The following is a 27,035-nucleotide window of genomic DNA, read 5'->3' on the forward strand; positions in this document are numbered from 1 at the left end:
AGAGCTTTTCAGGCGTTCCCCATTGTTAACTCCAGTACCACCCATTCTCCACCACTATAATTACCTGCTTATATATTGTTTGTGCTTTAAGTCCTTTTTTGATCTTATTCCAAAATACCTTCCCTAATGTGTTCAGATTTATGTCAGCTTTCACAGTTTAGGGAAATTGCCCTTCTCTTCATAAACATCAGTATTGATTTCTCCCCATCTGAACTGAAATACAGTAGCTTCAGTTGTATCATATACTATATGAACATATTACAAAATTGTCACCACAATAATTCTAATTAATAGCTCTCATCACACAGTTAGAATTTTAAGATTGTTCTCTTAAGCAACTTAAAAATATACAAACAGTATTATCAACTTGAGGCACTAGTCGCATTTTATATCCCTAGGATGCATCATTTTAAAACATTTAATAATAATTTAAATAATTTAATAGTTAATAATTTAATAACATTTAAAACATATAATAAAGTGGTTGCCTATTGACCACACTCAACACTTGCCTTTGGACACCAGCAATCTGTTCTGTGTGTTTGAATGTGGTAGTGATGGTGGTGACTGTCTAGATTCCACTACTGTTGAGATACGGTTCTTATCTGCTTGACTTATCTTAGTTGGCAAGCTTTATCATATATGAATATCAGGATCAAGTATCCCCCCCACCCCACCCCAGGCATACTACTGGTTGTGCTCAGGGGACCAAGTGCAGTCCTGGGATAGAACTGGGTTGATGACTGTTTATAATGTATACAGAGCCTTGAGCTGCTCAACTCAACTATCTTTGCAGCCCCTCATTTTTATCTAGCTGAATAATATTCCAGTGTAAGGGAAGTAGGAGCATGTCTTTGTGTTCTTGCATCCCGCAACTCATGATTAGGAACCGATTCACGTCCTCAGATACATACACCCTGCATGATCAGAATAGTCTCCTCCCTTTCTACAGATAAAGTCCCACAGACACACTTTCTTCATGATTAGAGTTGTTACTAATCTCATATACTGTTTACATAATAGCATATTCTCTATAGATAGGGTGCATCAACGATATCTTCTCTACATGATCAGAGTATTCTCTTTACTCGCTTGATTTTTCTCCCTACTTTTTCCTCTTTGTGGCCTCTTAGGCAGCATTTAGGGGTTTCTGTTCTACAACAGTTCTACAACACTGCTTGGCTGACTGGATCAGATGATTCATGCTTGGGCCCAGCAATGAGAAGCAGCTTAGGGCCTGCGATGGTTGTGACCACCAGGACACCATAGGGTGCTCAGGGATTACGAGGCCCACACCTGCGGGTTCTTGAGGGCTCTCTAGTCTGATGAATCTGGTGGTGCTGGGGTACTGTGTGGTCAGAGATCGAGCTGTTGAGAACGTGCCCTTTTCTTACTCCTGTACTGTTGGCCTGCCCCGTTTGGTATAAATGTTTTGATCAGATAATTCTCTTTTTTAGGCACATTCTTTTTAATCACTGTGAGTTGCTCGAATTATGCTTAAATTAGAACTTTCATACTTAAGCATAGTAGGTTTAAGTACTTACTGAGCTAAAGATCCCACACTCCCTGAACACTGGATTTGGAGTACTAGTACTGTATATTTTTAGGCTTTTTATTGTATATGTAGAAATAAAATACTGAAAAAAATGGCCCTGTAATTGGTGTCTGAAGCTGTCAGATGTTGATGCTTTTGTGATCCTTCTTATCACACTGGAGAGTGAATGTTGGGCCTCTTGGGGAGGCACCAAATCTTAAAAAGAGAAAATATGTCTCAGAAAACCTATATTAGTTTGTTATATCTGCCTTTTCCTTTTTTATTGTAGGTCCAGCTCTCAATGTTGCAACAAAAAATAGACCATTTAGAGCGTTTGCTAGCTGAGAATAATGAGATCATCTCAAACATTAGAGACTCAGTGATCAATTTGAGTGAGTCTGTGGAAGACAATCCGAAAAGTTTGCAGGGCAACTTCAGTCAAGGGGCTGGTGCCCTACCTCTGCCATCAAAGGAGATGGGCCTCATAGTGGACCCTGCAGAGTGCCTGTTTGCTACACAGAGCAAAAGTCAGAACCAAGAAGTGCAGGTAAGGACATGTTTGTTAATAATTACTCGACTTTTTTTTTGTTATTGTTTAGATTTGATCTGGTCTTGGGTCTGTTTGGTTTATGGTTTTATTTTTGCTCACTCCTGGGGGATGGTGAGAGGTTGGTTACTCTTGGCTCCCCAGTTAGGAATAACACCTGAAGATGCTTGGGGAACCATATGGGCCAAGGCTAGTGTCTCTACCATCTCTTCAGCCCTAGTTTCTGTTCTAACTATATAAATCCTTTAGGATTCTAGTTTCTACATTTGTATAGTGATTTTATTAGTCTTATAAACATTAATGTTCCTTTTGCTAATAATCTGTACTTTAATTTTTTTTCTCTTTATGTTATATGGTGTGAATATGACCTTTTAAGATGCTTTTCAGGGTCTTTTGTTCTGTACTAGTTGAAACCATTTCTAGATTTAAATGTAGCCAAAGAGAATGTCAGTGGGAAGGGAAAATTCCAGAATGCTGTCCCAGATGGAAACCACATTTCCTCTTGAAATGTGACCACTTCAAATTGAGAGGTGTCCTCAGGAGACTGGACATACAAATTATTACAGAACTTAATGCGGAAAAGGCATATGAAACAGATTACTTATTTTTACATTAGAGTACTTAAAATGGTAATAGTCAGAATATCTCTCTCTATACATATGCATGTATATACATACAAGATATAACACTTATTTGGCTTAAATGAAAATTTCTGCAGTTATACACATCAGAGTTACATACAGCAGTATTTCTGCAGTATAGTACAGTAGAGTACAGTATAGTCGAAAGGCAGAGTCAGAGCAGACCCTCACCGTTCTTAAACCTAGGATGTGTCCTTTGTATACACTCTGCCAGTTAGCTCAGAGCAATATTGGACTTTGTACCTGACACTAGAAGCTTGTGTGGTAATCTGAGGTCTGAATTGTAAAGCTGGGCAATGTGAGTTACTTCAGACCAGTATGTTAGGTACCCTCCAGGCTGAAGTGTCACAGGTTTCCCTTTTAGTGGGCCATGCTGGCTGCCTTTGCTGGTGGGCGCCAGGTTCTCTTCAGAGAATGCATCTCTGTGCTTTGATATAGAGTTGGCTTAGTGATGGCTCCTTTGTTTGGGCATCTTCTAAAAAGCACTTAAGACCTTTCAGAACCCTATAATGGGGCAAACAAAGTTCTGTCTTGTGTTTGCTTGTTTTTGTCAAAGTTGCAGGCACATCTTAAGAGACCTGTTACCTTTTCCAAAGGAACTTGTTAAAGTCACAAATTTCAAAGCTAATAGAAAGTTTTTTTTGCCTTAAATCCTTTGTATTCATTTTTGAACAGTGTGTTTGATATCTTAGAAAAAACACAATTCATTACTATAAGTCAATTATGATAGAATTTTTACATGATCTAAGTTTTACCAAAGATGAGTCATTTATTTCCTTAGTTATATTTATTGTTACAGAGACTAGGAAGAACACTAGATTATTATCTAAAAAGTATATTGCATTAGAAGCTTAAAAATACTTGGACACTTGAAATTATATTGCAGGTTTTTATTCCGTTTTAAGTGATTACGACTAGTTGACCCTACTATAGTTTTATTTTTAGAATAAACCAGGTGAGCATAAAATACAGGAAAGGGGAGATCTAGATGCATTTTTAATCACATGCATAATTTAAACTGTATAAATTTGATTTAAATAGATGTAATTCAGAGAGCAGTAATCCAGTGGGTAAGGCACTGGCCCTGTACATGGCTGCCCTCGGTTTGATCCCTGGCATGTCATTTGGGTTCCTGAATTCCTCCAGGAATAATACCTCAGCACAGAGCTAGGAATAAGCCCTGAGCATTGCTGGGTAAAATACTAAAAATAAATAAAATAAAAATAACTTTAAATAAAAATAAATTTAAAAAGACAGTATAGATTAAGAAGTTTTTAATTTTTGAATTGAAATTTTTGAAATATTTAATCAGATTATATTTCATAAATATTATTTGCCATTCAGTTCTTAGCTATTGGTATTAGAAGTAAACTAAATAAGGAGGTGAAAATTCAATGATATCACACTTTATTCGGAATAGGAGAGAGACGGGATTATTTGTCAGGTGATAGGACTTTGGTGCTGAAATGTTTTCTGCCTTAAAATCTGTAGTGTCTACTAAAATTGTTTGAAATAGAATATATAAAAATTATTTGTTAATTAATCTAATTGTGCAGGAGATTGTCTAAAGTGCCAGGCAGCCAAGACAAGCATCTTAGCCTTGATACTAATACTGGCCCCAACAGGAAGTATTTTAAAGCAGATTATTTTCTGATACTTAAGTTTATAGTTATCATGGTTACACTTACTCTCTTTGTTTTTTATGTTTTTTAGATGATGAATGTTTACAATATAATTCCTTTTGACAATCCAGATGGCGGAGTTTGGAAGCAAGGATTTGACATTAGCTATGATGAAAATGAATGGAAGGACTCTCCCCTTCAAGTCTTTGTGGTGCCTCATTCTCATAATGACCCAGGTAAAATTCGCACTTCAAAAACCAGGAGGTTATTAAACCCCTGTAGTTACCAAGAGTTTTAATGAGAATCCTGTAGAACTGGCTTGTCCAAAATTTAAGATGTTGCTTCCTGACTTTTTTAACAGTTAACTGATTCCTTTCATAAGGAACATTTCAAATTCTCACTTGATCAATGTGTGCTGGGAGAGGGTGGTACTTTTGCAGTATAAAATAGAATGAATACAAAAAGGTCTTTGTTTTTGAGGGATGAAAAGTTGCATGCTTTTAAGGTACTTATAGTATGTTACTTTTAAAATGTTGTGTGGGAGTGTAATTCTGTGCCCATAAACTTACATTAAAAAAACCTCACAGCATACTCATATGAAAGCTTGAATCTTTAAAACAGGAGAAGATTACAAAGTGGTTAATATGCTTGGTATCATCCAGGCACGAGAGTGAAGAGAACCTCATTGGTGTTAGACAGCTAGCAGCAAGTTTATAAGGTTGATACTTAATTTTTTCTGGTAGTATAAAAACAAGAGTGTAAAAGCATTTTGCATGTCCAATAACTTGTATCATCATTAGTATCATTGTTTCACTTTGGATAAAATTTTGTTATTTTTGAGATTTTATTCCCCTCAAAAGTGGGAAATTGCTGATATTATAATAGGAAATATAATTTGATACATTGTTAGTATAAGTATAGGTGCATGTAATAAAAGTGGTCAGAATTGCAGGATTTGGAGGGGAATAAGTTTTAAAGTCTTCATTGTAACAATTTACTTATGCATCTTTTTGTTATTTTCTCAAGATTCTCAAATTCATCAATATTACCTAGAGCTAATACTATCCAATTGGAAGGTTTTTCTTACTTCCAGATTTTACTTATCTCAGTATATTCTTGCAGGAGTTTATTTGTATGTATTCTCATATTTACTCTGTCTATGTTCAGGCACATGTTTTGGTGAATTTTGGGTATATATATCTGTTCCTTTTGATGTGAAAGGTAAACATGAGAAGTAGAGTTTGCTTGCTGGAAGGTGTGAGTTTCTGGATTTCTTTGATGGGTATGTCCATGGTGGAAAATACATGGTATCAATATTTCCAAAAGTTTGGGATGAAAAGTTACCATACATGAAATTCTGATTTTGCTTTGTCTTGATTTTAATGTCTGTTTGTTTCCCTGCAATACCTAGCAGTCTTAGAAACTTTTTTGTTATGGTTTACTTAATTCCTTCTTAGTCTTAACCTGTCTCTTCATCTCCAAACTCAGGGATGTCTGGGTATTGTGGAAGACTGCAGGGATTTGAGACGGACAGATTGAATCAGGTATCTGGCTTTCGACTGTCCTTGACTGACTCCTTGGGCATAATGTCATCACTAAAATGGAGCATAGGATGGAGTAGCATCTTAAGTGGAGTTAGTTATAAATTAAGTGTAAATGGTGATGAAAATTATCTTTTTTTTTGTTTTTGTTTTTGGGCCACACCCGGTGAAGCTCAGGGGTTACTCCTGGCTATTCACTCAGAAGTCGCTCCTGGCTTGGGGAACCATATGGGATGCTGGGGATCAGACCGCAGTCTGTTCTAGGCTAGCGCTGGAAAGGTAGACACCTTACCTCTAGTGCTACCACGCCGGCCCCGGTGATGAAAATTATCTATTCAGATTTCCTTTTGCTATTTTTTCACTTGAGCACCAGCTTAAATAGTATTTTTTACTTTAGGGCCTACTTTATAAAAAACACTTTTCTTTAAAGCTAGACACATACTTAGTGAGGTGAAGTGCTCACACTTCGTATAAAGAGTCCAAAATTCGAGGTATTTTTTTTCCTACAATTCTCACTTGCTTTGAAATATTTCCTTATTAGAGACTAGTGGGGAAGCCAGCCATAGAGTGAAATTCTGCTTTCCTTCTCTACTAGTCGTGTATGGTTTAATTCTTGTCACTAATTGAGTGTGCTACAGTTCATTGTATAGATGCATACATGCACACTGTAGTATGTCTTGTAAATCCTTCTGATGTGAACCTCCTTCTTCATTTTTGGTTTCTTAAAAACCTTTACTATCTTCTCTTCTTTACTGACATGATCCATTTTCACCTCTCTGTTTTCTATCTCTCTTTCTCCGTTCTGCTGATCTCTGCATGGGCACTTAAAACTTGTTTACCAGGCATTGTGCCAAGTATACTCTAACCATTTATTGCTTACAAGGTTAGAGCCAGTTCTATGTGAGTGAAGCAGTTTGCCGAACTTAAACAGGCAGTGAGCAGTCAGAATACACCTGTTCATTATTTGGCTTTCTCCAAAGAGAGACAGAAGCATGCTTCCTGTCCATTTCTCTTCTCTTCACACAACCCAGTGTTTTTTAACTTTTGCCCACCACAAGCCCTTTTTGACCTTCTTTCCTTCCTGTGGGCCTCCATGGTCTACTACTTTCCCCCCTTGTCTCATAACAGGAACATCTCCTAACCCCATTTACATGAATTTCCCCTGTGATCCCCTTGGAATACCCTCGGACCTAAGGGGACAAATGGCCCCTGGTTGAGAAATGCTGGCCAAGACTTAACATTTGGCATAGAGTAATCTCCGAATAGAAGACCTTCTCTATGATCTCTTGAATGCCCATTTGCAGTTTCCTAACGAATACATACACACCTACATATAAGCACACTTATAAGTATGTAGGGCACTTTTGCTTGGGCTCTTCACAGAATGTAATCTCAGTGAAGGCTTGGACTTTATTATATGAATCATCAGATTCATAATGCTTAGGACAGGAACTGCACAGTGCAAACTCATTGTGAGCCATTTTGAGTACCAACAACAAATGGCCTTGAAATGCTCTTTGCCTTTAAGATTTGTTTGTTGTTCTTTAAGTTGTTAGATGAGATTGTGACAGTTGTGACTGCAATAAATGAATCTGACTCTTGGTGCCCTAGCAACAAGCTAACCATTGAATTTTTTGTCTTAATGAAAGTCACTAATGACATTTACCCTCAGACTTTTCCCCACTTGAGAAAAAAAAAATAATGGTCAGAACAGATCTTTCAAAGCTAAAACAAATTATTTTTTTTTTATCAAGCCAAAGACTAGCAAAAAGGACTTTGTAATTTTTCTTAAAATTTTATCACTCATTTTTAAAAGTAGACTTTAGATAAATTTTATTTAACACAGACTATATTCTGTGATAAGTGATCCATTTAGATCTTGAAAAACTCCCCTTCTAACAGAACAAAAGAGATAAGTGTGTGTGCATATATCTTCTAAATCAAAATACAAAATCTTTATATTATTCTCCTAAATGGATGTGCAGTTAAGCAGTTTACTTTCTAAATAATATTTATAGAGACTTTGTTGCAGTTTTTTGCAGGAATACTTTAAAACAAACTGTAACTCAGTGGTGTCAACAGCAGTTTTTTGTTGGGGGTAGATATATTCAAAATAATTAAAAATATTTCTTTTTTGTTTTTGTTTTTGTTTTTGGGCCACACCCAGTGGTGCTCAGGGGTTACTCCTGGCTGTCTGCTCAGAAATAGCTCCTGGTAGGCATGGGGGACCATATGGGACACTGGGATTCGAACCAACCACCTTAGGTCCTGGTTTGGCTGCTTGCAAGGCAAACACCGCTGTGCTATCTCTCCGGGCCCAATTAAAAATATTTCTATATTTTGTCCTTATCCTTAAATTGTTATTGCTATATTTCATCAATATTAATATATTATTTTTAACTAATCTGTTAAAAGTTTTTCACAAGAAAAATACAATTTAAATTTTGTTTGTATTTTAAAAGAAATCTTTCTGCATCTTTTTAATGTAGAATAAAATATAAAAAACAGCCACATGCATTGCCTGTGGTTTACGGGAGTTAAAACAAAATTGAAATGGAATTTTTAGTCCGCACTGATATTTTGTATTTTCATGCTTTCAAAAGTTCTGAATCATAGACCATGAAATTAAATGTTAGCTGATGGATACATACACATGTTGTATTTAATAAGCTGATTAAGATACAATTACAGTACCTTTATCTGCAATCTTAATTCTTTGCTTTCCATTAGTTAAATTGCTGAAATATTTAGTTAATTTTCCTTCAAAGAAATCACATTGTGAAGGAAGATAAGGTGTACTAAATGAGAAGTTGGGCAGCATATTGTTAGTTAAGCAATTTGTAAAGTGGACGTTAGAAAATAATCCTTCATATGGATTGACTTCAGAACAGAAAGAAGACTTAACTCAAGCAGCTATTTATTTATTTATTTATTTATTTATTTATTTATTTATTTATTTATTTATTTTCTTTTGGGCCACAGCATGTGATGCTTAGGGGATACTTCTGGCTACAGAGGACCATATTGGATGCCAGGGATGGAACCAAGGTCCGTCCTATATCAGCCACTTTCAAGGCAAACACCGTACCTCTGTGCTATTGCTCTGACCCCCAAGCAGCCAGTTTGGAAAATAAATTTTCTTGGGGAATTTACAATATTGAGCAGAATTTTAATTGTTGCAAGTGAGTGATTAGAATTTTTCACCTTTTTTAAGAAAATAGTTTCTTTTTAGTATTATTTGATAACTTTGAAATGAGTTTGACTCTTTATTGTTGTTATTGTTTTGGGACCACCCTTGGTGGTGCTCAGGAGATTGAAGCAAGCTTCCAACATGCAAAAACCACAGATTCCAGACCTTTTCAGACCCCTAAAAACTTGTTTTTAAAATATACATATTTTTAAACTTTTAAACACTGTGGTTTTACAAAGTTGTTCATAATACAGTTTTTATAGACATTCAATGTTCCAACATCAACCCCACCACCAGTGTGACCTCTCCCCTACCAGTATCCCCCATCTCCTCTTTGGTAAGTAAGCGGGATTATTAAAAAGTGGTTCAGTAAAAGAGAATTTGTGAAAATTGTTATATTTTACAATGGAATCATTACAGTCATTGAGAATGCACTGAGCTGTTTGTTGCTAGTTGAGCCTTCTGTTATTTTTTTTCCTTATTGAGCTTACTTAGCTTCTCTGCTACTTTTCATCTAATTTGCTATGTTCTTATTGTACTGTCACTATTATGGAATGTAGAGGTGTCACAGGGCCATGCATGTGGCTGCACAGTCAAGGAGTTCCCAGCTCTGTAGAACTGGGACAATTTTAACCCTCTCAATACTGGGGCACCATAGTTTTCTGCCCAAAGACCCTTGTACTCGAGTTTTGTTGGCTTGGTTTGACATCTCTTCTAAGATTAGTCTTGAAGCTGGACAGCTTATATGGCTGTAGTATGGAATGTAGTTGTGTCTGCTGGGGCGTCTTGCAATGGGCATAGAGGGATGAGAGGCTTCTGTCCCACTCTGAGAAGGCCCCTGAATTTCCTGCTTGAAAACTAATCTACCTGGGAGTTTCATTGCCTTTGTGTCTAAGCAAAGGTTAGTTGTGAAGCTGGGCCATTTGCATGGTGGTGGCAGTGGGGTATGGGACTTCAATAGTGCATGAAGTCCCTATCTTGGTCCTCATTGTCTTGAGAAGGCACAGAATTTTCAGCCCCAGGACCAGTATCAGTATATATTTACACACACACACACACACACACACACACACACACACACACACACATATACACACACATATATATACACACACATATATATACACACATATATATATCTCAGTATATATATCATTATATATTAGAAAATTATATATATATATATATATATATATATAGAGAGAGAGAGAGAGAGAGAGAGAGTATACTCATGAGTTTCATCAGCTTGGCCTTGCATCTTTAACAAAATTAGTCTTGAAACTCTCTTAAAATGTTTAAAGGGGCTAGAGATATATTAGAGTGGTTAAGGCCTTGCCTGTGGCAAAACCAAGCCCAGTCACCAACACTACATATTGCCCCCTACTCCCACACCAGGTGTGGGCCAGGGTTGTGCCTCACCTTAAATAAAATTAGCTCTAAAACCACTATTTACTATTGCTTCTGAGCAGTAATGTATTTGCCGGCATATAAGACGACCCTTCAACCCATGAAAAACTTCCTAAAAGTCGGGAGTCATATTATATGCTGGTATACTGCATGCTGAAACTTGTTCCAGCTTCAGGGACGAGTGATCCGCACCCCTCTTACTTTTAAGAAATAACTTGCTTTTAAGAGTTTTAGGAAGTTTTTCATGGGTTGAAGGGTCGTCTTATTCGCCAGCAAATACGGTACTTCATGACAGTACTTTTAAGAAGCCAAGTATCATGTTTTAATATTTCTAATAAGAAAGATTTTATTAGCTCCCTTATAATACCTCACTTATTTTTTCTTTTGATAATTATAGCACATCCTTATTGAAATGGATGTCTTTGACCTTAAGTACTTCATTAATAAGTGAAGGATATATAGTCGGTTTCATCATTGTTAGATACTTTACATTAGAAAGTGATTTAGAAATCATATTTTCTACCTTTAAAAAGTGTTTTTTTCGGGGCCGGAGAGATAGCTTGGAGGTAAGGCATTTGCCTTTCATGCAGAAGGACGGTGGTTCGAATCCCGGCATCCCATGTGGTCCCCTGTGCCTGCCAGGGGCGATTTCTGACAAGGAGTAACCCCTGAGCATTGCCTGGTGTGGACCCCCCCCCCCCCACCCAATGTTTTTTTTAAAAACTTTTTCCTGATTTCTCCACTTAATTTTCTTCTTCTCAGCCACATTACATACACTTCAGATGACTTCAAAGGAAAAGCCTTTCCTTTTTTCTTGTTTCTCATATTGTAGGTACGTATTTATTGTTTCAAAAAAAAATTATGTTTGGGGGGAAACTCATTAGGTCTAGAGTGGCCTCATTTGGAAAAAGGAGATAAATGACATTAGAAATTAGAAATTGTATTGGAAGTGTGTCTTCCACTAATATGTAGCAGTCTTTCGAGTCCTTTTAGAAAATACTATAGAAATCTGAGTACTAACTAGGTCACACCTGGACTGACACAGCTGCTGGGTGATGAAACAAACATGCAAACAACCGCCAGAACAAAACAGCTCTAAGGAAAGCAAAGAGGCAAAATTGAGATATCATCTCATATCATTGTGACAGGTACACAACATAAAGAATGGGAACAACCAGTGTTGGTGTGTATTTGGGGAATCCTTCATTCACTGTTGATGGGAATCTGAACTGGTTTAACCTTTTTGGAGAACATTGTGGACACTTTTCAAAAAAATAGGAATAGATCTTCCATATTCCATTACATATTCCACTTCTGGTCATCTACCTTAAGGCGAACTCAATTTAGGAAAGACATTTTGTACTCCTATGCTCATTAAAGTACTGATAGCAGTAAGCAAATCTGGAGATAATCTAATATTTCAAAAATAGCTGACTGGATAAAAATATTGTATATCTACAGTAGAATAAGAAAAAGATCATAACATTTGTTGCTGCGTGGATGGAGCTGGAGAGTATGATGCCGAGTGAAGTTAAAAGAGAGGGACAGAGATAGCAACTGATCTCTCGGATGTGGCATACGAAGTAACAGAATTGGAGCATGTCCCTCAGACCACAGAAACTGAGAATTACCTTCAGTAGGAAGCAAGCTTACCAGGGTGGGGTGGTGGAGAGGACGGGTGAGGGGGCCCTGGGACGATGGTGGAGGGAAATGGACACTGGTATAGAGTCTGATACTGTAATAGTTTATGTATGAAATCCTACTAAGAACAGTAAACCTTGGTGCTAAAATTAAAAAAAGATTAAAAGAAAAAAAAACTCCTTTAAAAGGCTGCAAATAGATTCTTAAGGATAGAGTTTCCAATAATGCCATTTTATGTGAAGTCAAAAAGCGCTGTAGCTCATGGATGAAAGTGAAACTGATGTGCTTTGTAAAGTATTGGATGACGCTGAATCATCTGGAAGGACGGCTGGGTTATTTTGGAAATGTTAAGTTCAAAAGTTCTGAGAAGAATCAGCAGGTTAGTAATCTCAAAAGACTCACAGATCTTTGAACAACCTCAGCTTCAACTTCGTTGTTTCTCTCTCCTTTTGTTCCTGGAAATGCCGTTGGCTTCCATGCTCTCTTCATTTTGCCCTGTTGGCCTCCTGTTTTCCTGTCAATTTCCGCTTGCAACCTGGAACCACGTTTTAGTAGAGTTATGGCAGTGGCCTTATTTCGGTTTCTCTCTTCTTCACTGTTTTGCCTGTTTCATTCTTAGAACAGTTATTTCTGAAAGCACAGATCAGAATACCTTGATTTCCTTCCGGTTAAGTCTCCAGTAAGAAACAAAAGGTTTAGACATCTCACTGAGCTGATGTGTGTTTCTGTTTTAATTTCTTCTTGTCCTGCCACCACATAAGAGACCGAACAGCCAGTTTCAGCAGCCTTCCCCCCCCCCCCCCCCACACACACACACACACAGGGCCAAGGGCATTCAAACCTCAGAGTTCTTTCTTTCTATTTGTTCCTCTTCCTGTTTGCATTTCCTACCATTCCCTGCTATGGAGATGATGACTCATCCCAGAATCTCTGTCCTTCTAGTAGAAATTCACTATTTCTTTATTGCTTTGGCATTTTGTTCATGTTTTGCAACATAATATGGTTTCAATTAGCAGGCTTTAATTTGATGCTTTTTTTGGGTTTGATTCAATAAACTAGGATAGAAAACAAATTAAACATTTTAATAGTTTTCTTATTCGGAAGGGAGAGCAAACTTTGCATTTATATTTCACATAACATTTTGTTTGTTGTAGGGCCACATTCAGCAGTGCTAGGGCTTACTCCTGCCTCTGCACTTAGGAAGAACTCCTGATGAGTTCTGGAGAATTTACGAAATGCTAGAGATCTACCCCATGTTGTCTGTGTGCAAGTGAAGGGCTAGTGCCCTACATCCTGTACTATCTCTGGCCCAGCACAATTATTTTTTTCTTCAGTGTTAGGCCATACCTTTTTGTTCACCTGTCAAGTACATAATTCAACTCTTTGACCATGTGCCGGATTGAAGAGAATGGATTGGTTTGGTATGTGAATTGCAAGTTTTCTTCTACAATGTGCAGGACCTGGGACAGATGCACTGGGAGGCTCTGATACTCACTGACTGGATATTTCAAAGTTATAATCAAACATGCATTGCAAATAAAAGAGGTATATTACTCTGACCTTGAGTAAGGTATATTAAATAAATAATATAAATTATTATTATATATTATTATTGTAAATTATTATGCTAAATAAAATAGGTATATTACTCTGACCTTGAGATATAGCTTCATGATCTGGTAAGCAGAGTGTGGGTCAGATTGCTTGGTTTCCAGTTCCCTGTGGGATGTGAGGTGTGTCAGGGAGAAGCTGTCCTCTTGCCAGTCTTCCTGTCCTAACAAGGAGGGGCCCTGCTTGTCTGGTCAATGGCAACTGCCTTTAGGAGGGAGATCATATGAGAATGGCCCCTGTAGACTCTAGAATCTTACCTGGGAATGTTTGAATAGCACAGATTTCTAGTTCTTAGTCTGAAAGTTGACCAGGCAAAGCCAGGCCACCAAGACAGGGTAGGGCAGGTCTAGGTGGCAAAGATTTGCATTTATCATGTAACAGATGTGGTGGAGAAAAAATGAAAAATACCTCCAGAGTCTTGACACGAATATGCAGTGAAACCAAACAAATACTTGTTCTTAAAGGATTGGACAAAGTTTTTAGACTTTAGGCTGTGTTCAAGAGTATAGAGCTTAAAAGCAAATTATTGTGCTGAAGACATATAACAGGGTATGAGACAGGCCTGGATTCGGTCCCAAGCATTGCATATGTTTCCCAATCATAGAGTGATTCCTAAGTGCAGAGCCAGGAATAAGCCTTAAGCACAACCCTTGTATGGCCCCAAACCAAGACAAACAAACTTAAAACAAAAACAGATTGTTCTGTCAGTGAAGTAAGTACTTAACTCTGCATACTAAAATTAAGCAATAGCATTTCCAACTTGTATTTAGAACTTACATTATTTGAATGATAAAGTAGTGATGCTGAATTTGAACTTATGCCCTCTTTTTTGAACCTCCTGATTTTGTCTCCTTTAAATATTTCTCTACTTCATATATATATATATATATATATATATATAACTTCTTATATATATAACTCTAAACTGTTTTATGGCTAATATGTTGTTAAAGTATAAAAGAATATATTGAGAGGTATTCTTAATGCTTTTCTAACCCTGCTTCAATTTCCAAGTGTATTCAATGGAAAGAAAAGAGCTATGAATTGACCACTTCAGAGAATCAGTTTGCAACTCAGTGTCCTAAGATTATTAAATCTTGAGGTGTGAAAATACTTTTATGTCACAAATTTGATCTTGTTTAACTTTTTATAAAATTCTTCTTGATTGGTCTCATTTTAATACGCAGTTGTAGTTTTGTAGTAATTTAGGAAAAGAAGCCAGTTCAGAGAAAAAGAGAATAGTTGATTACTCTATTGTATGAGAGCAATAAAACCTAATTTACTATTATTTTACTCAATATTGAAAGCTGTGAGAGGCTATCTTTCAGTTCATTCTTCATTAATTGAACTATATTATAGTGATATCAGTATCTATTATAACTGAGTTTTATGGAAATCTTTTAAGTTAGTGTTTTCGAGCTTTTATTTTGGCTTACGTAAATGTCTTTGACATATTTCTGCATGATTGTTGAAGGGTGAATGAGGTGTTGAAGGTAAAGTGGATTAATCAGTTACTGTGGTTTTTTTAAGAAAACTTCCATGATAGCAATTTCTTGAAATGGTCTTACTTCATAAAAAATGATAAGTGGTGAAAATAAATAATTTTACTTAAAAAAAAAATCCTTCTTGGGTTGTAGAGATTGTCCAGGAGGCATTTGGCAACTCTGGTTTGAATCTGTAGCTTTACATATTGTTCCTTTGTAAACTGTCAGGGGACATTTCTGAGCATAGAGCCAATAATAGCCCCACCCCAGGTGTCCACGGCAGCTCATACCAAGAAAAAAAAAAAAAAGAAACCCCCCCCAAAGCCCTTTTTACTAAACTTTATAACAAAGATCTTAATATATTTTTTACAATAAATTACTAGATTTTTATTAGGTTTATTTTGGAGATTAACCCCTTTACAGAGTTCTTTAGATTTTAGACAAATCATTAGCAATTCATTTTGACTGTTCTTAAAAAGATATACTTAGTACTTTAAAGAGTAAATCTGATAATATAAATGATATAACTAGCCATTATTGCACATAAATAATAATATGGGATAGGCATTTACTTTACATATGTTTGATTCCTGCTTAGTATTAGCAGTACAGAGGTAGATATATATTATGAATTATAACAATATTTTAAAAATCTCCTTATCAGGGCTGCAGTTAGTACAGCGGGTAAGGCATTTGTTTGTCTTTCATCCCATTTGGTCCCCTGAGCACTGCTAGGAGTAATTCTTGATTGCAGAGCCAAAAGTAACCCTTGAGCACCACCAAATATGACCCAAACAACAACAATCTCCTAACATTATGATCTATTTTATAATAACAGCAGTTTTGTTTTTTAGATTGTATTAATATGCTAATACTGCTGTAACAAAGCTTTCACAGACTAGGTGACTTGATGGCACACATTTATTTCTTCCTAGACCTTGGAATCAGAATTTCACAATTCATGCACAGCTATGTTGGGTCCATATGAAGGCTCTATTATCTTCATCCTAGCTAGAGGATCATCTCTTGTCTTCACACAATTATCTTTTTGTCTGTGCCTCAGTCCCTCATTATTTAAAAAAAATGAGGGACATGGTACCCAGTCCAGTAATGTCTCTTTACCATCATCACCTCTTTAAAGGTTCTAAAATTTATAGTCACATTGTTCCTTCAATATAAGATAACACATGCTTGGGATTTGAAGGGTCACAGGTCCTATAATAAGACTCATAGAATCTTATATATCTAGAATTCTAGGCAACCTGAAATTTTGGGTAAAGAATTTAGGAAAAGAAAGAGAGCCTACATTATAGTGTGGGGCCATTAATTTAAATGGTTATGTATATTTTTTTGTATGTTTTCCAAATTAGATTATACATGTCTGTTCTTCTGTTACCTTATTTGATTGGCTGTAGAATTGGGAAGGACAGCAAAAATCTCAGTGATGATGGTATTAATTATAGTGGTTAATATTTACCAGGTAATGCTATACCCTAGACTCAAGTCTGAACAACTAGAACTCAGGGCTTTGTCTGATCAGCAGTTGGTGTGCCCTCTTTTTATTGGGGTAGATTTAATTGAGTTTTCTTTCTTTTGGGGAATTCAGATGTGGATCTTGGTTAAGTGCATGGGAGTATAGTTTGGTATCTGTGAGCAGGATTGAATTCTTTGCATTCCTCTACTTCATTAAGATTTTAGTTATTGTTGTTGTTGTTTTGGGCTACACTCAGTGAAGCTCAGGGGTTACTTCTGGCTATGCGCTCAGAAATCGCTCCTAGCTTGGGGGACCATATGGGACTGTGGGTGATCGAACCGCGGTGTGTCCTACACTAGCATGGGCAAAGCAGATGCCTTACCGCTCTGTGCCACCGCTCCGGCCCCAAGATTTTATTTTATTTATTTTTTTTTTTTTAAGAATAGGTCTTTGGGGCCAAAGAGAAGATAGCAGGTAAGGCTATTTCCTTGCACATGACAGACATGGGCTTGATCCCTGGCACCACCTATGTTCTCCCAAACCCCAATAAGAGTAATCTGTAAACAGAGTTAGGAATAACTCTTGAACACCACCAGGCATGATCCAATAAGATGAAATAAGGACTTTTATATAAATAATTTTGAGTTGACTTTTGTAGGTAGCACTCTTTGGTAAAGATAGCATTTTTTAAAATAATTTTAATTATGACCAATGTGAATTACAAATCTTTTACAGTTATATTTAAGGTAGATAGTGACAGTGAATTAGGGCTATTCCCACCACCAGTGTTGTCCTCCCAACACCCCTGTTCCCAAGTATGCATCCCATACCCTCTCTTTACTCCCTGGACTGCTAGTGTAACAGATCTCCTTTGTATATAGCTTGTTGTAGATTGGATATAAATTCTGTTGTCTTTGACTGTGGGTTTGGTATTTAGGTCTGATCTTTTTTTATTTTTTGCTGATAGAACATCTTAACAGTATCCCAGGTCAAGAGACTTCTCTAAAGAATATTTTCCATTCTTCTGTTCCTATATATTTCGCTCATTGCTTGAGCAAGAGAGATGGAGGGGGAGGAGGGAGGGAGGGAGGGAGGGAGGGGGAGAGAGAGAGAGAGAGAGAGAGAGAGAGAGAGAGAGAGAGAGAGAGAGAGAGAGAAGCCAGAGCAGTGCTTTTTATAGAATATCAAAATAGTTTAATTGTGTTTGTCTTCTCAGTAGCAGCTTTCTTTTGATTTTAATTTTGTTAGCAAATACAGAACACATTAAATGTCCTTTGATAAAATTTCCTTTTGAATAGTAGAGAAACTAAACATTAGCTACATTTGTCTCTAGAGAAAACTTATATAGATACATGAAGGCTTATTATTTGATTAGAGTCAGATTATACTTCTAAAGAGTGGAATACTGACCAACCTTTTGGGAGCTAATTTCTATTTTTGGCAAAATTCTCCCAATATTTTATAATAGTGCTGCGTATTACCTTACTGCTCTGCTGCAGACTTCTAGTTATAATTTATACTTGTTACATTTTTCTTCTAATTTGTTTAACTTATGTAATGAGTGGGAATTTTAGATGTATCACTAGAGGATTGAAGTTGATTCTACTTTATAAGAACAGCACTGCCATCTTGTTAAAAAGCTGTTCAGATTCGTAAAATCAAAACATTTTCTCAACTGAGAACTAATCTTTCTCATTTGTTACTAGATTTGTGCAGTTTTCAAGGCATATTTATCATTTCAGTGTTAACATTTTTAGTGACATGTCCATTCAGATTCCATTTCATTTACTGAAAATGCTGCCTAAATTTGTAAGAATATCTACACAAAGCATCTAAGTGTATTGTAAGGTATCCGATGTACTGTGATGAGTGAAAACCAGATTTAGGAATGAGACTTTTGTGTGTGTTTGTGTTTTGATTCAGGTTGGTTGAAGACTTTCAACGAGTACTTTAATGAGAAGACTCAGTATATTTTTAATAACATGGTGGTCAAGCTTCAAGAAGACTCACGGAGGAAATTTATTTGGGCTGAGATCTCTTACCTTTCAAAGTGGTGGAGTGTTATAGATGCAAGCAAGAAGGATGCTGTGAAAAGGTTTGTCTTAAAACTGTTTTGAAACGTGATGATTTTAAACATTAATTATGTAGTTCAACCTTTTTAAAGGGCCAGAGAGGTAGTCTAGTGGGTAGGGTACTTGGCTTGTACACACTGACTGGGGTTTGATCCCCAGCACCACATATGGTTCCCTGAGCCCAGTCAGGAGAGATCCCTGAATAGAGAGCCAAGATTAAGTGCCAGGTATAGAAACAAAAATTAGAAAACAAAATAGAAATAAAGTATAAACAAAACAAAACAACGATGACAACTAAAAACTTTGTATAAGATGAAAAACTGTAGCTTTTTACCTAAAACTTGAGGGACTCATCAAGTGCTGGAGCATATGCTTGGGGTACAGATGACCTGAGATCAGTCTGATTATCAGGTGAATCCTCCCTGCACTGCCAGGACTAACTCTGGAGACTTAGCTATGATTGTTTTGTTGCATATGTTATGTTTTACAGGGAAAACCTTTTTGTACCTTTTTTGGTCATGCACCTTTCCTTTTTTCTTTTTATGGGCCACATTCAACAGTGCTCAGGGGTTACCCTTGGCTGTGTGCTTAGAAATCACTCCTTTCAGGCTCAGGGGACTATATGGAATGCCAGGGATCAAACTCTGGTTTTCCGCATGCAAGGCAAATGCTCTACCCGCTATGCTATTGCTCCAGCCCTGTTCATGTGTTTTCATACTGATCTGTAAGAATATATATATATATATATATATATATATATATATATATATATATGTATATATATATATATACTTTATATATATATACATTTATACTTTATATATGTATATATATAGCTATTCCAAACCTACATTTTTCTTTTTATTTTTTCTTCTTGATTTTTTTGTGTGATATTAACATTAAAAATCTCATATTGTAAAATCTCTTTTCTTTATATTACATTTGTTGTCAAGTTCAAAATGGTCTTCTCCAGTTGGAATTTAGTTATAATTCTTTTCCTCTTACTTTAGATTTTCTGCTTAATTTTTAATATTCTGAAATTTATTTATTTATTTATTTATTTATTTATTTATTTATTTATTTATTTATTTATTTTGGTTTTTGGGCCACACCCGGCATTGCTCAGGGGTTACTCCTGGCTGTCTGCTCAGAAATAGTTCCTGGCAGGCACGGGGAACCATATGGGACACCGGGATTCGAACCAACCACCTTAGGTCCTGGACCGGCTGCTTGCAAGGCAAACACCGCTGTGCTATCTCTCCGGGCCCCTGAAATTCATTTTAATAATGTCTTATGAATAGAGATTCCATTGACCACTTCTCTCTACCCTGTCCTCAGGAGTTTTTATGCATTTGTTTAGCATGAATTGCTTTTCTTTATTATGCTGCATATTAGCACTAACATATGAGTGCCTGCTTTAAGATCTTTACAACTCCATACTGCTAATGCTGCAGCAGTGTTGGTCCAGACAGTTGGCCTTATTCAATAGATGAAGACATGACCTATTGCTGGCTCATCTGTCTGTTAGGAAGCCTGCACTGATATGCTGTCCTGTCCAGCTGCGCCTGTGCTGAGTTCCTCCTTTTCTACTAATGTGACATGCCTTCTTGCTTGCATTTATATGCGTTGATTTCGAGGTTCTCTGTTATTGTTTTCTGGAACTCATTGGACTGTAACTAACTGTTCTCTTCATGATGTTTTATTTATTGAAGGTTTAAATTTACTCTTGTCTGTCTATATTGAAAAAATATTTTAATAAGTTCCCACTTCATTTTCCCAAAGAGTATAATGATTAATTTAACTTCTTTTTATTTTCTACAAAAGGGGTGTTTTCGATGGAAATGGATGTAAACATTGAAAGGCAATTTGGGCAGAGCTTTTTTTTTTGACTATATTGAAGTTTGTTTTCCTCTTGTAATAAATACCACACTTAAAATGCATATGCACTACCAGGGTAAATGGCAGGCTTAGGACTCTTTGGGGGTAGGAATGAGCCAGGAAGAATGTACAGCAATTGTGTTTGGTTATTCCCCCACTACTCCCTGTGAATAATTGTGATAATCCACAATTCTAAAATATTATACGAAATATCTTGACATCTGAAATTTAAATGTCAGCTCAATTGATGCCACAACAAGTACACATGCACACACAGTGAGCCAAGTAGTATAATTTTATTTTGTTTAGCTTTGAAGCCATCCATGGCTATGTTTCTTGATCAGTCCTGGAGGTGCTCAGGGGATCATTTGTATCCTAGGGATTAAATTGGTATTGGCTACATGCAAGGCAACTGCCTTACACAAGTAGTTTTGAATAAGCTACTTAGCCACTTGCAATCTTCAAGAAAATGAAGAACTGTTTTTAAGAGCCCCAGAGGACTTATTTTTGGATTTTAAGGTAATTCATTGACTAAATTATCAAATTTAAAATGTTTGAGTCTTTGACATAAAATGTGTGTTTATCAAAATTGTGTTCCCCTAGAAATTCTTTTTATTGCTCATGGCTTAAGAATTTCTCATATCAGCACTATCATTTTGTTCTCTTACACTTTGGGAGTCTGAGTTTTCATCATGTTGAATAGATTGGCTTTAACTATTTGAAGGATTTTTGCCACTTCCTTTATCCCTAGGGACTATAGTTTTTACTGGTTTCTTAATTCTTTTTGCTTTAATCTATATATTAATTTATTTTCAAAAGGGTTGAGTTCATATATTTTAATAAGAAGCATATACCTGCAATTGTCCTTATTAGCACTGCCCAACACTAGTTTTTAAATGTCTATAAGTACTGTATAACTATATTGTTTTTTCCTTCAACTTAGTTTTGTTGGGAAAATAATGTTTGACCTCCAAGTATTATTTTTTCCAAGTTAGACCTTAGTCATTTTAATTAGTTTTAATATCTTAAGATATAGTATGAACTTAAACATTTTATCTTTATGGTTTATCTAAATACATTTTTGGTGACATGCATGTGATTAATGCCCATGAATTTGTACTAGTTTTTAAAAAGAAGGCATTTATAATTTCTATCAGTGTTTTCAGCTAGGGGCTTTGTTGACAGGCCTCCTATGTATTCCATGGGACCACAGGTGAAAAATCACGTAAATAATGGATCAGGACATGGAATAGGTAGACAGTGGGTGGAAGCATTGGAAGGAAACAAGGTTAGAGGTGCCTTCTTGGAAAGAAGTTAAGAAACACTGGCATACAGAGCTCTGTAGCTGTTTGCCCCCTCACTATTACATAGAAACCCCCTTTCTCTGCGTCTAGTCAGTTCAGCTATGCTGCTGCATAGACATTAGTACCTCTGTCCTGTGACACACTTTATCATAATGTAAGTGTAGGATATCAGGCTAGACATTTTTTTTGTATGTTCACATACATGCACAGTTCCTAGAGATGGAACAATAAAGAAATGATTTCTGCTTCACACATGTTGAAAAGGTTAACAGATACATCAGTGCTTTCTTAATTATGTCAGTTTGCTTTAAGAGACCTGGAATTTGCTTGTTGAAGTGGCATTTGGAGATACAGAAAGTGGGTTTCTAGAAATTTGGCAGATAAAACTGTCCATCAGATATGCCTACAAAAGCAGTTAATACAGACTGTCAATTTAATAAAAGTATAAAAAAATAAAACTTAATAACGAAGAGAGCTACATTTGTGTAACTCTAAATCAGGGGTTTCAAACTTGCGGCCCTTCATAGAACATTCTGTGGCCCTGCCCTAGAGGAATCTTTTTTTGTTTTGTTTTGTTTTAGTTGTTTGGCTTACTACTGACTTTGCACTCAAGGATCAGCCCGACTTTGCCTCCTGCGGCCCCCAGGTAAATTGATGATCTACCGTATTTATTCGAGTATAACGCACACCTATGTATAATGCGCACCCGTGCTTTTCGATTAAAAATCGGTATAAAACTTTGTTTCACACCAAGCATTGTAATTGACAAAAAGAAAACACGTTGTTGAACACGTACTTGACAAAAAGAAAACACGTTGTTGAACACGTACGGCCATGATAAAAATCATTTATTGACAGCGTAAACTGGTATTAACACCATACCGAATAATAATGACCGGTAACAATATTTATTTAAAATGCTTCCAAGTCAGATTCCTCATCAGATCCACTAAAGAGTTGTTCCCCTTCTTCTCGAGTTGATTTTGCATCAGTGTCCCAGTTGGCAGGAACATGTTTCTCCAGTGTCTTGGCTTTCTTCTGAGTCTGAATTCCACAGCAGGTCGTCTTCTGTGCCGTCCATTTGATTGCTGATGCCTGTCTTCCAAAACCTCTTGATGATCATTTCTTTTGGTCTGTCTTTCCATGATGTTTGAACCAAGCCAGGATGCCAGAGAGATAGGCCAGCCCGGAAAAGGTGCAGCGCAGACTCCCAATTCGCCTGTGCCCTCATTGGACCTCAGTGGCCGCCACTGCCACCCCACCCCAGCCCTCGTTTAGAGCGCGCACCCAAACTGGGATTTCTTTTTCTGGTAGAAAATTTTGCGCGTTATACTCGAATAAATACGGTATAACTTTTATCAAGATATTTGTTTATATTTTTCTACCTGTTCTGCACAATAAACAAATCACATTTTTAATACAAAAGATGGTTGTTAATCCAAATTATTTTGTGACCTTAATAAACATTAGCAAATTTTTAATTTTAATTCGCCTCCTTTTAATTTTTTTAAAATGATGGTCCATTTCTAGAGTTGCTGGGTACAGGGCCAGGCTGGGGCCTCTTGGCATAGCACTTGTGGGTCTGACTGTTACGTATTTGGGCTGACGGTGCTACAAATACCCCACCAGCCTCAGGATTCCATGTGGTGTCATGGATCTTGAACATGGTGCTTCATGTATTCTAAGCATATGTGCTCTACCTCAAGCTAGCTCCCTGATCCTTATTTTATACTCTAAATATTTCCCTTGGACTCTGAATATAGTTTTTACTTCTGAAGTAACTGAATTCTCTCTCTCGATTTTGGGCCCAGTCTTAGCTGTGTTCGGGGTTTATTCCTACTCGTGTGCTCAGATCACTCTAGGCAGTGCTAGGAAGAACATAGGCAGTGCTAGGGATCATGCTTGGTGAGCGGTGTGTCAAATGTGCTCCTGAACCCTATATCATCTTTCTGGCCCAAAGTCTTCACTTCCTAATAGGAGAATTTACAAAATATATGTCTAATATTTGAACATTTTCACTGTAATATTTTAGTGAAGATAACCTGCCAGTGAGAATATAAAATTCTATGATTTTTACCTTGTACCTAGTTAGATATAAATTGCCATCTTTCGATTCAAACATTTCTTTAGCTGATAGATTCCATTTTTTGTTTGTTTTGCTGTTCATTTTTTGGTTTGGTTTGGTTTTGGTTTTGGGGACACACTGTCAGTGCTTAGGGCTTACTTCTGGCTCTATGCTCAGGGGTTACATCTGTTGGGGCTTATGAGTGGGGTACTGGGGATTAAACCGGTTGGCTGCTTGCAAGGCAAGTTCCTTATCCACTGTATACTTCTCTGGCCTCTTCATTTTATGGATTCTGTGTTTTATTCAGTGCTATTTTTATTTGCTTTACAATTTAATTTTCTAGCTCTTTTTTTTTCATTCATCCATTTGTCTACACTGTAGATTGAATCCAGTCCTCAAATATATAGCTTCATTTTCTACCATTGAAATACTGTCCCAGACACTCAACATTTCATATTTTCATATTTTCTTTTTTCCTCTTCGTTGTTATTATTTCAGTGGCTGGTACTCATGCATTTGGTTGTGTTGCTCCTGGAGTCATGCCTGTGGCCCAAGATCTTTGTGTAGTGCTGGGCTCATGCTCTTGTTCTCGGTGCTAGGCAGCTGCTACCACTGATCCATGTCCCTACCACCCACAGTGGCCTTTTCTTTTAATTCATTTATTAGATTTTTGCATTTTAGGAGATTTTCTCAAGAAATTATTTTTTGGTTCTTTTCTCTGAGGTGTTATGGGACTCATTCAAGTCTCAAATACTTGATTTTGAAAATTTAACTCTAGTTCTGTGCCCTTTATATTTTCCGAAGTTCAGATTTTTGTCCTCTTTTTAAATATTTTTATTTATTTTGACTCTTTTTATTTTTATTTTTATTTATTTTTGTTGTTTTTTTTTTTTGGGGGGGGGGCCACACCCGGCGGCGCTTAGGGTTTACTCCTGGCTATCTGCTCAGAAATAGCTCCTGGCAGGCATATGGGACTCCAGGATTCGAACCAACCACCTTAGGTCCTGGATCTTCTGCTTGCAAGACAAACACCGCTGTGCCATCTCTCCAGCCCCATTATTTTGACATTTTTATTAAAGAACAATATTTCACAAAGTTATTGATAGTTGGATTATAGACATCTACTATGCCCACCAATCCTACCATCACTGTCAAATTTCCTCCACCAATGTCCATAAGTATCCTTCTGCCCTGAGCCTTCATGATGACAGCACACTTTAAAGTTTGGTGGCTATACTTTGGGTTTCATGTTCTCAGTGTTTTTGGTTTTTGGGCCACACCTGGCGGTGCTCAGGGGTTACTCCTGGCTATCTGCTCAGAAATAGCTCCTGGCAGGCACGGGGGACCATATGGGACGCCGGGATTCGAACCAACCACCTTAGGTGCTGGATCAGCTGCTTGCAAGGCAAACACCACTGTGTTATCTCTCCAGCCCCTGTTCTCAGTGTTTTTAAGTCTGTGGTTTGCATATACAGCTATACTACTCCCCTACATTAGCTGTATACCCAAGGTCCTTGATTACTGTCTCTCTATACTTTCTTTTCTTATCTTCTTTCCTCTTCAGTTTCTTTCCCTTTCTGTTGCCTTCCATATACTCTGAGGTCAAGGGTGATCTGGGCATTCTTTTCCCTTCCCCTTACTATATTACATTTTCTCATCCAGTTATTCTATACACCATAGCTAAGTGAGATCATTCTGTTTGTCTTTCTCCTCCTGGCTGACTTCACTGAACATGATACCTTTCAAATTCATCCTTGACACCCAGTGTCACCAGATCCCACCTGGATTTTATTCCATAAAAGGAGAATAACTCACTTCTAATCTTTCCTTTTTTAATTTAATATTTCCCAATCTTTCCACCTAATTTCCTTTTGAGAGATAGTCTCTTTCACACAGAGGTCAAATTCTTCATCTTCCTGATCCAGTTCTGACCCCTCAGCCATGACTTACAATTCCTCTAGTCAGTATGTTCCTCACCAGGTTAAATGATGTGAGGGTGGCCAGGTGGTATGTAGCATCCCTGCTGCACTGATGCAAGACTCTCATTTTGCAAGACTCTCCTTGCCCTATGGCATGGACTTTACCTGTAGGAGAATCTCTCCTCTCCCTACAGCTCTCTCCTAAACTTGGCCTTTTAGATCATATTCAGTTGAGTGTGTCCAGGACAGTTTTGCAGCATGTTTTAGTGTCAGCAATATTGTTTTCTCACAAGGAAACTGGCTGGCAGATTTCTCCTTTGATCCTGTGTTGGAGAGCTGTATTTGGACTTATTTGAGTGCACAGCTGAAGAAAAAGCTCTGGTTATAAATAGGACTTATGGAGGAGAGGAAGGGAGATGAGGTACATGGTAGAAATAAGGGGTGTTTCATGCAATATCTGCATGAACTCTCTTTTTTCTGTTTTTTTTTTTTTTTTTTTTTTGTGCCTCACCTGGCAGTGCTCAGGCCTTCTGACTGCCAAGGGATCACTTTTGGTGGGTTAGGGGAATCATATGAGGTGCTGGAAATCATACCTGGTTCAGTTGCATGCAAACTGAGTGCCCTACCTACTGTTCTACCCTCTCCAACCCTCTGCTCTTTTTATGAGCTGAGGCTAGATTCTGTACCTAGCTTCCTCTGTGTGGTCTTTAAGTGGGGAGACTGACAAAATACTTGTTTGAGGCATGACTGAAAGGACTGCTGTAATGGAAGACACTGGCCAACTTGCAAGGAAACTGGGCTTTGCTGGCTTTTTAGAGATGTTAATGAAGTCACACTTGATTGTGTTCCAGTATGGTGTTGGGGAACTGCCTCAGGCAACTAGGACCTGTGGGTGGAAAGATTCCTCTGGGATCAGAGTCAGAGTGATTGGGCTTGTGACTGAGGTCCAGAATTTACCTTTGCTTTAGCCTTTGACCTTCCAATTAGGGATCACCAGCATTTCTTAGAATCTAGTTCGTTTAAGACCAGAAAGTCCATGCTGACTTTCATTTTATTTTAAAGATTGTTACCTCTAGCTTCAACATTGAACTAAAAACATCCTGAG

At 37.2% G+C, this 27,035-nt stretch overlaps 1 protein-coding gene across 1 annotated transcript in view; it reads left to right on the top strand.

Moving 5' to 3' along the window:
* The window catches only part of MAN2A1 (mannosidase alpha class 2A member 1), a 202,746-nt gene that overhangs the window by 27,747 nt on the left and 147,964 nt on the right, over positions 1 to 27,035 (top strand). Inside the window, exons 2-4 of the mRNA XM_049769175.1 lie at positions 1,824 to 2,081; positions 4,436 to 4,580; positions 18,616 to 18,787. Of these exons, the coding sequence (XP_049625132.1) occupies positions 1,824 to 2,081; positions 4,436 to 4,580; positions 18,616 to 18,787 (575 nt within the window). The remainder of the gene's footprint in view (positions 1 to 1,823; positions 2,082 to 4,435; positions 4,581 to 18,615; positions 18,788 to 27,035) is intronic.

The sequence above is a fragment of the Suncus etruscus genome, chromosome 2 (genome assembly GCF_024139225.1).
Source record: "Suncus etruscus isolate mSunEtr1 chromosome 2, mSunEtr1.pri.cur, whole genome shotgun sequence".
Lineage (NCBI taxonomy): Eukaryota > Metazoa > Chordata > Mammalia > Eulipotyphla > Soricidae > Suncus > Suncus etruscus.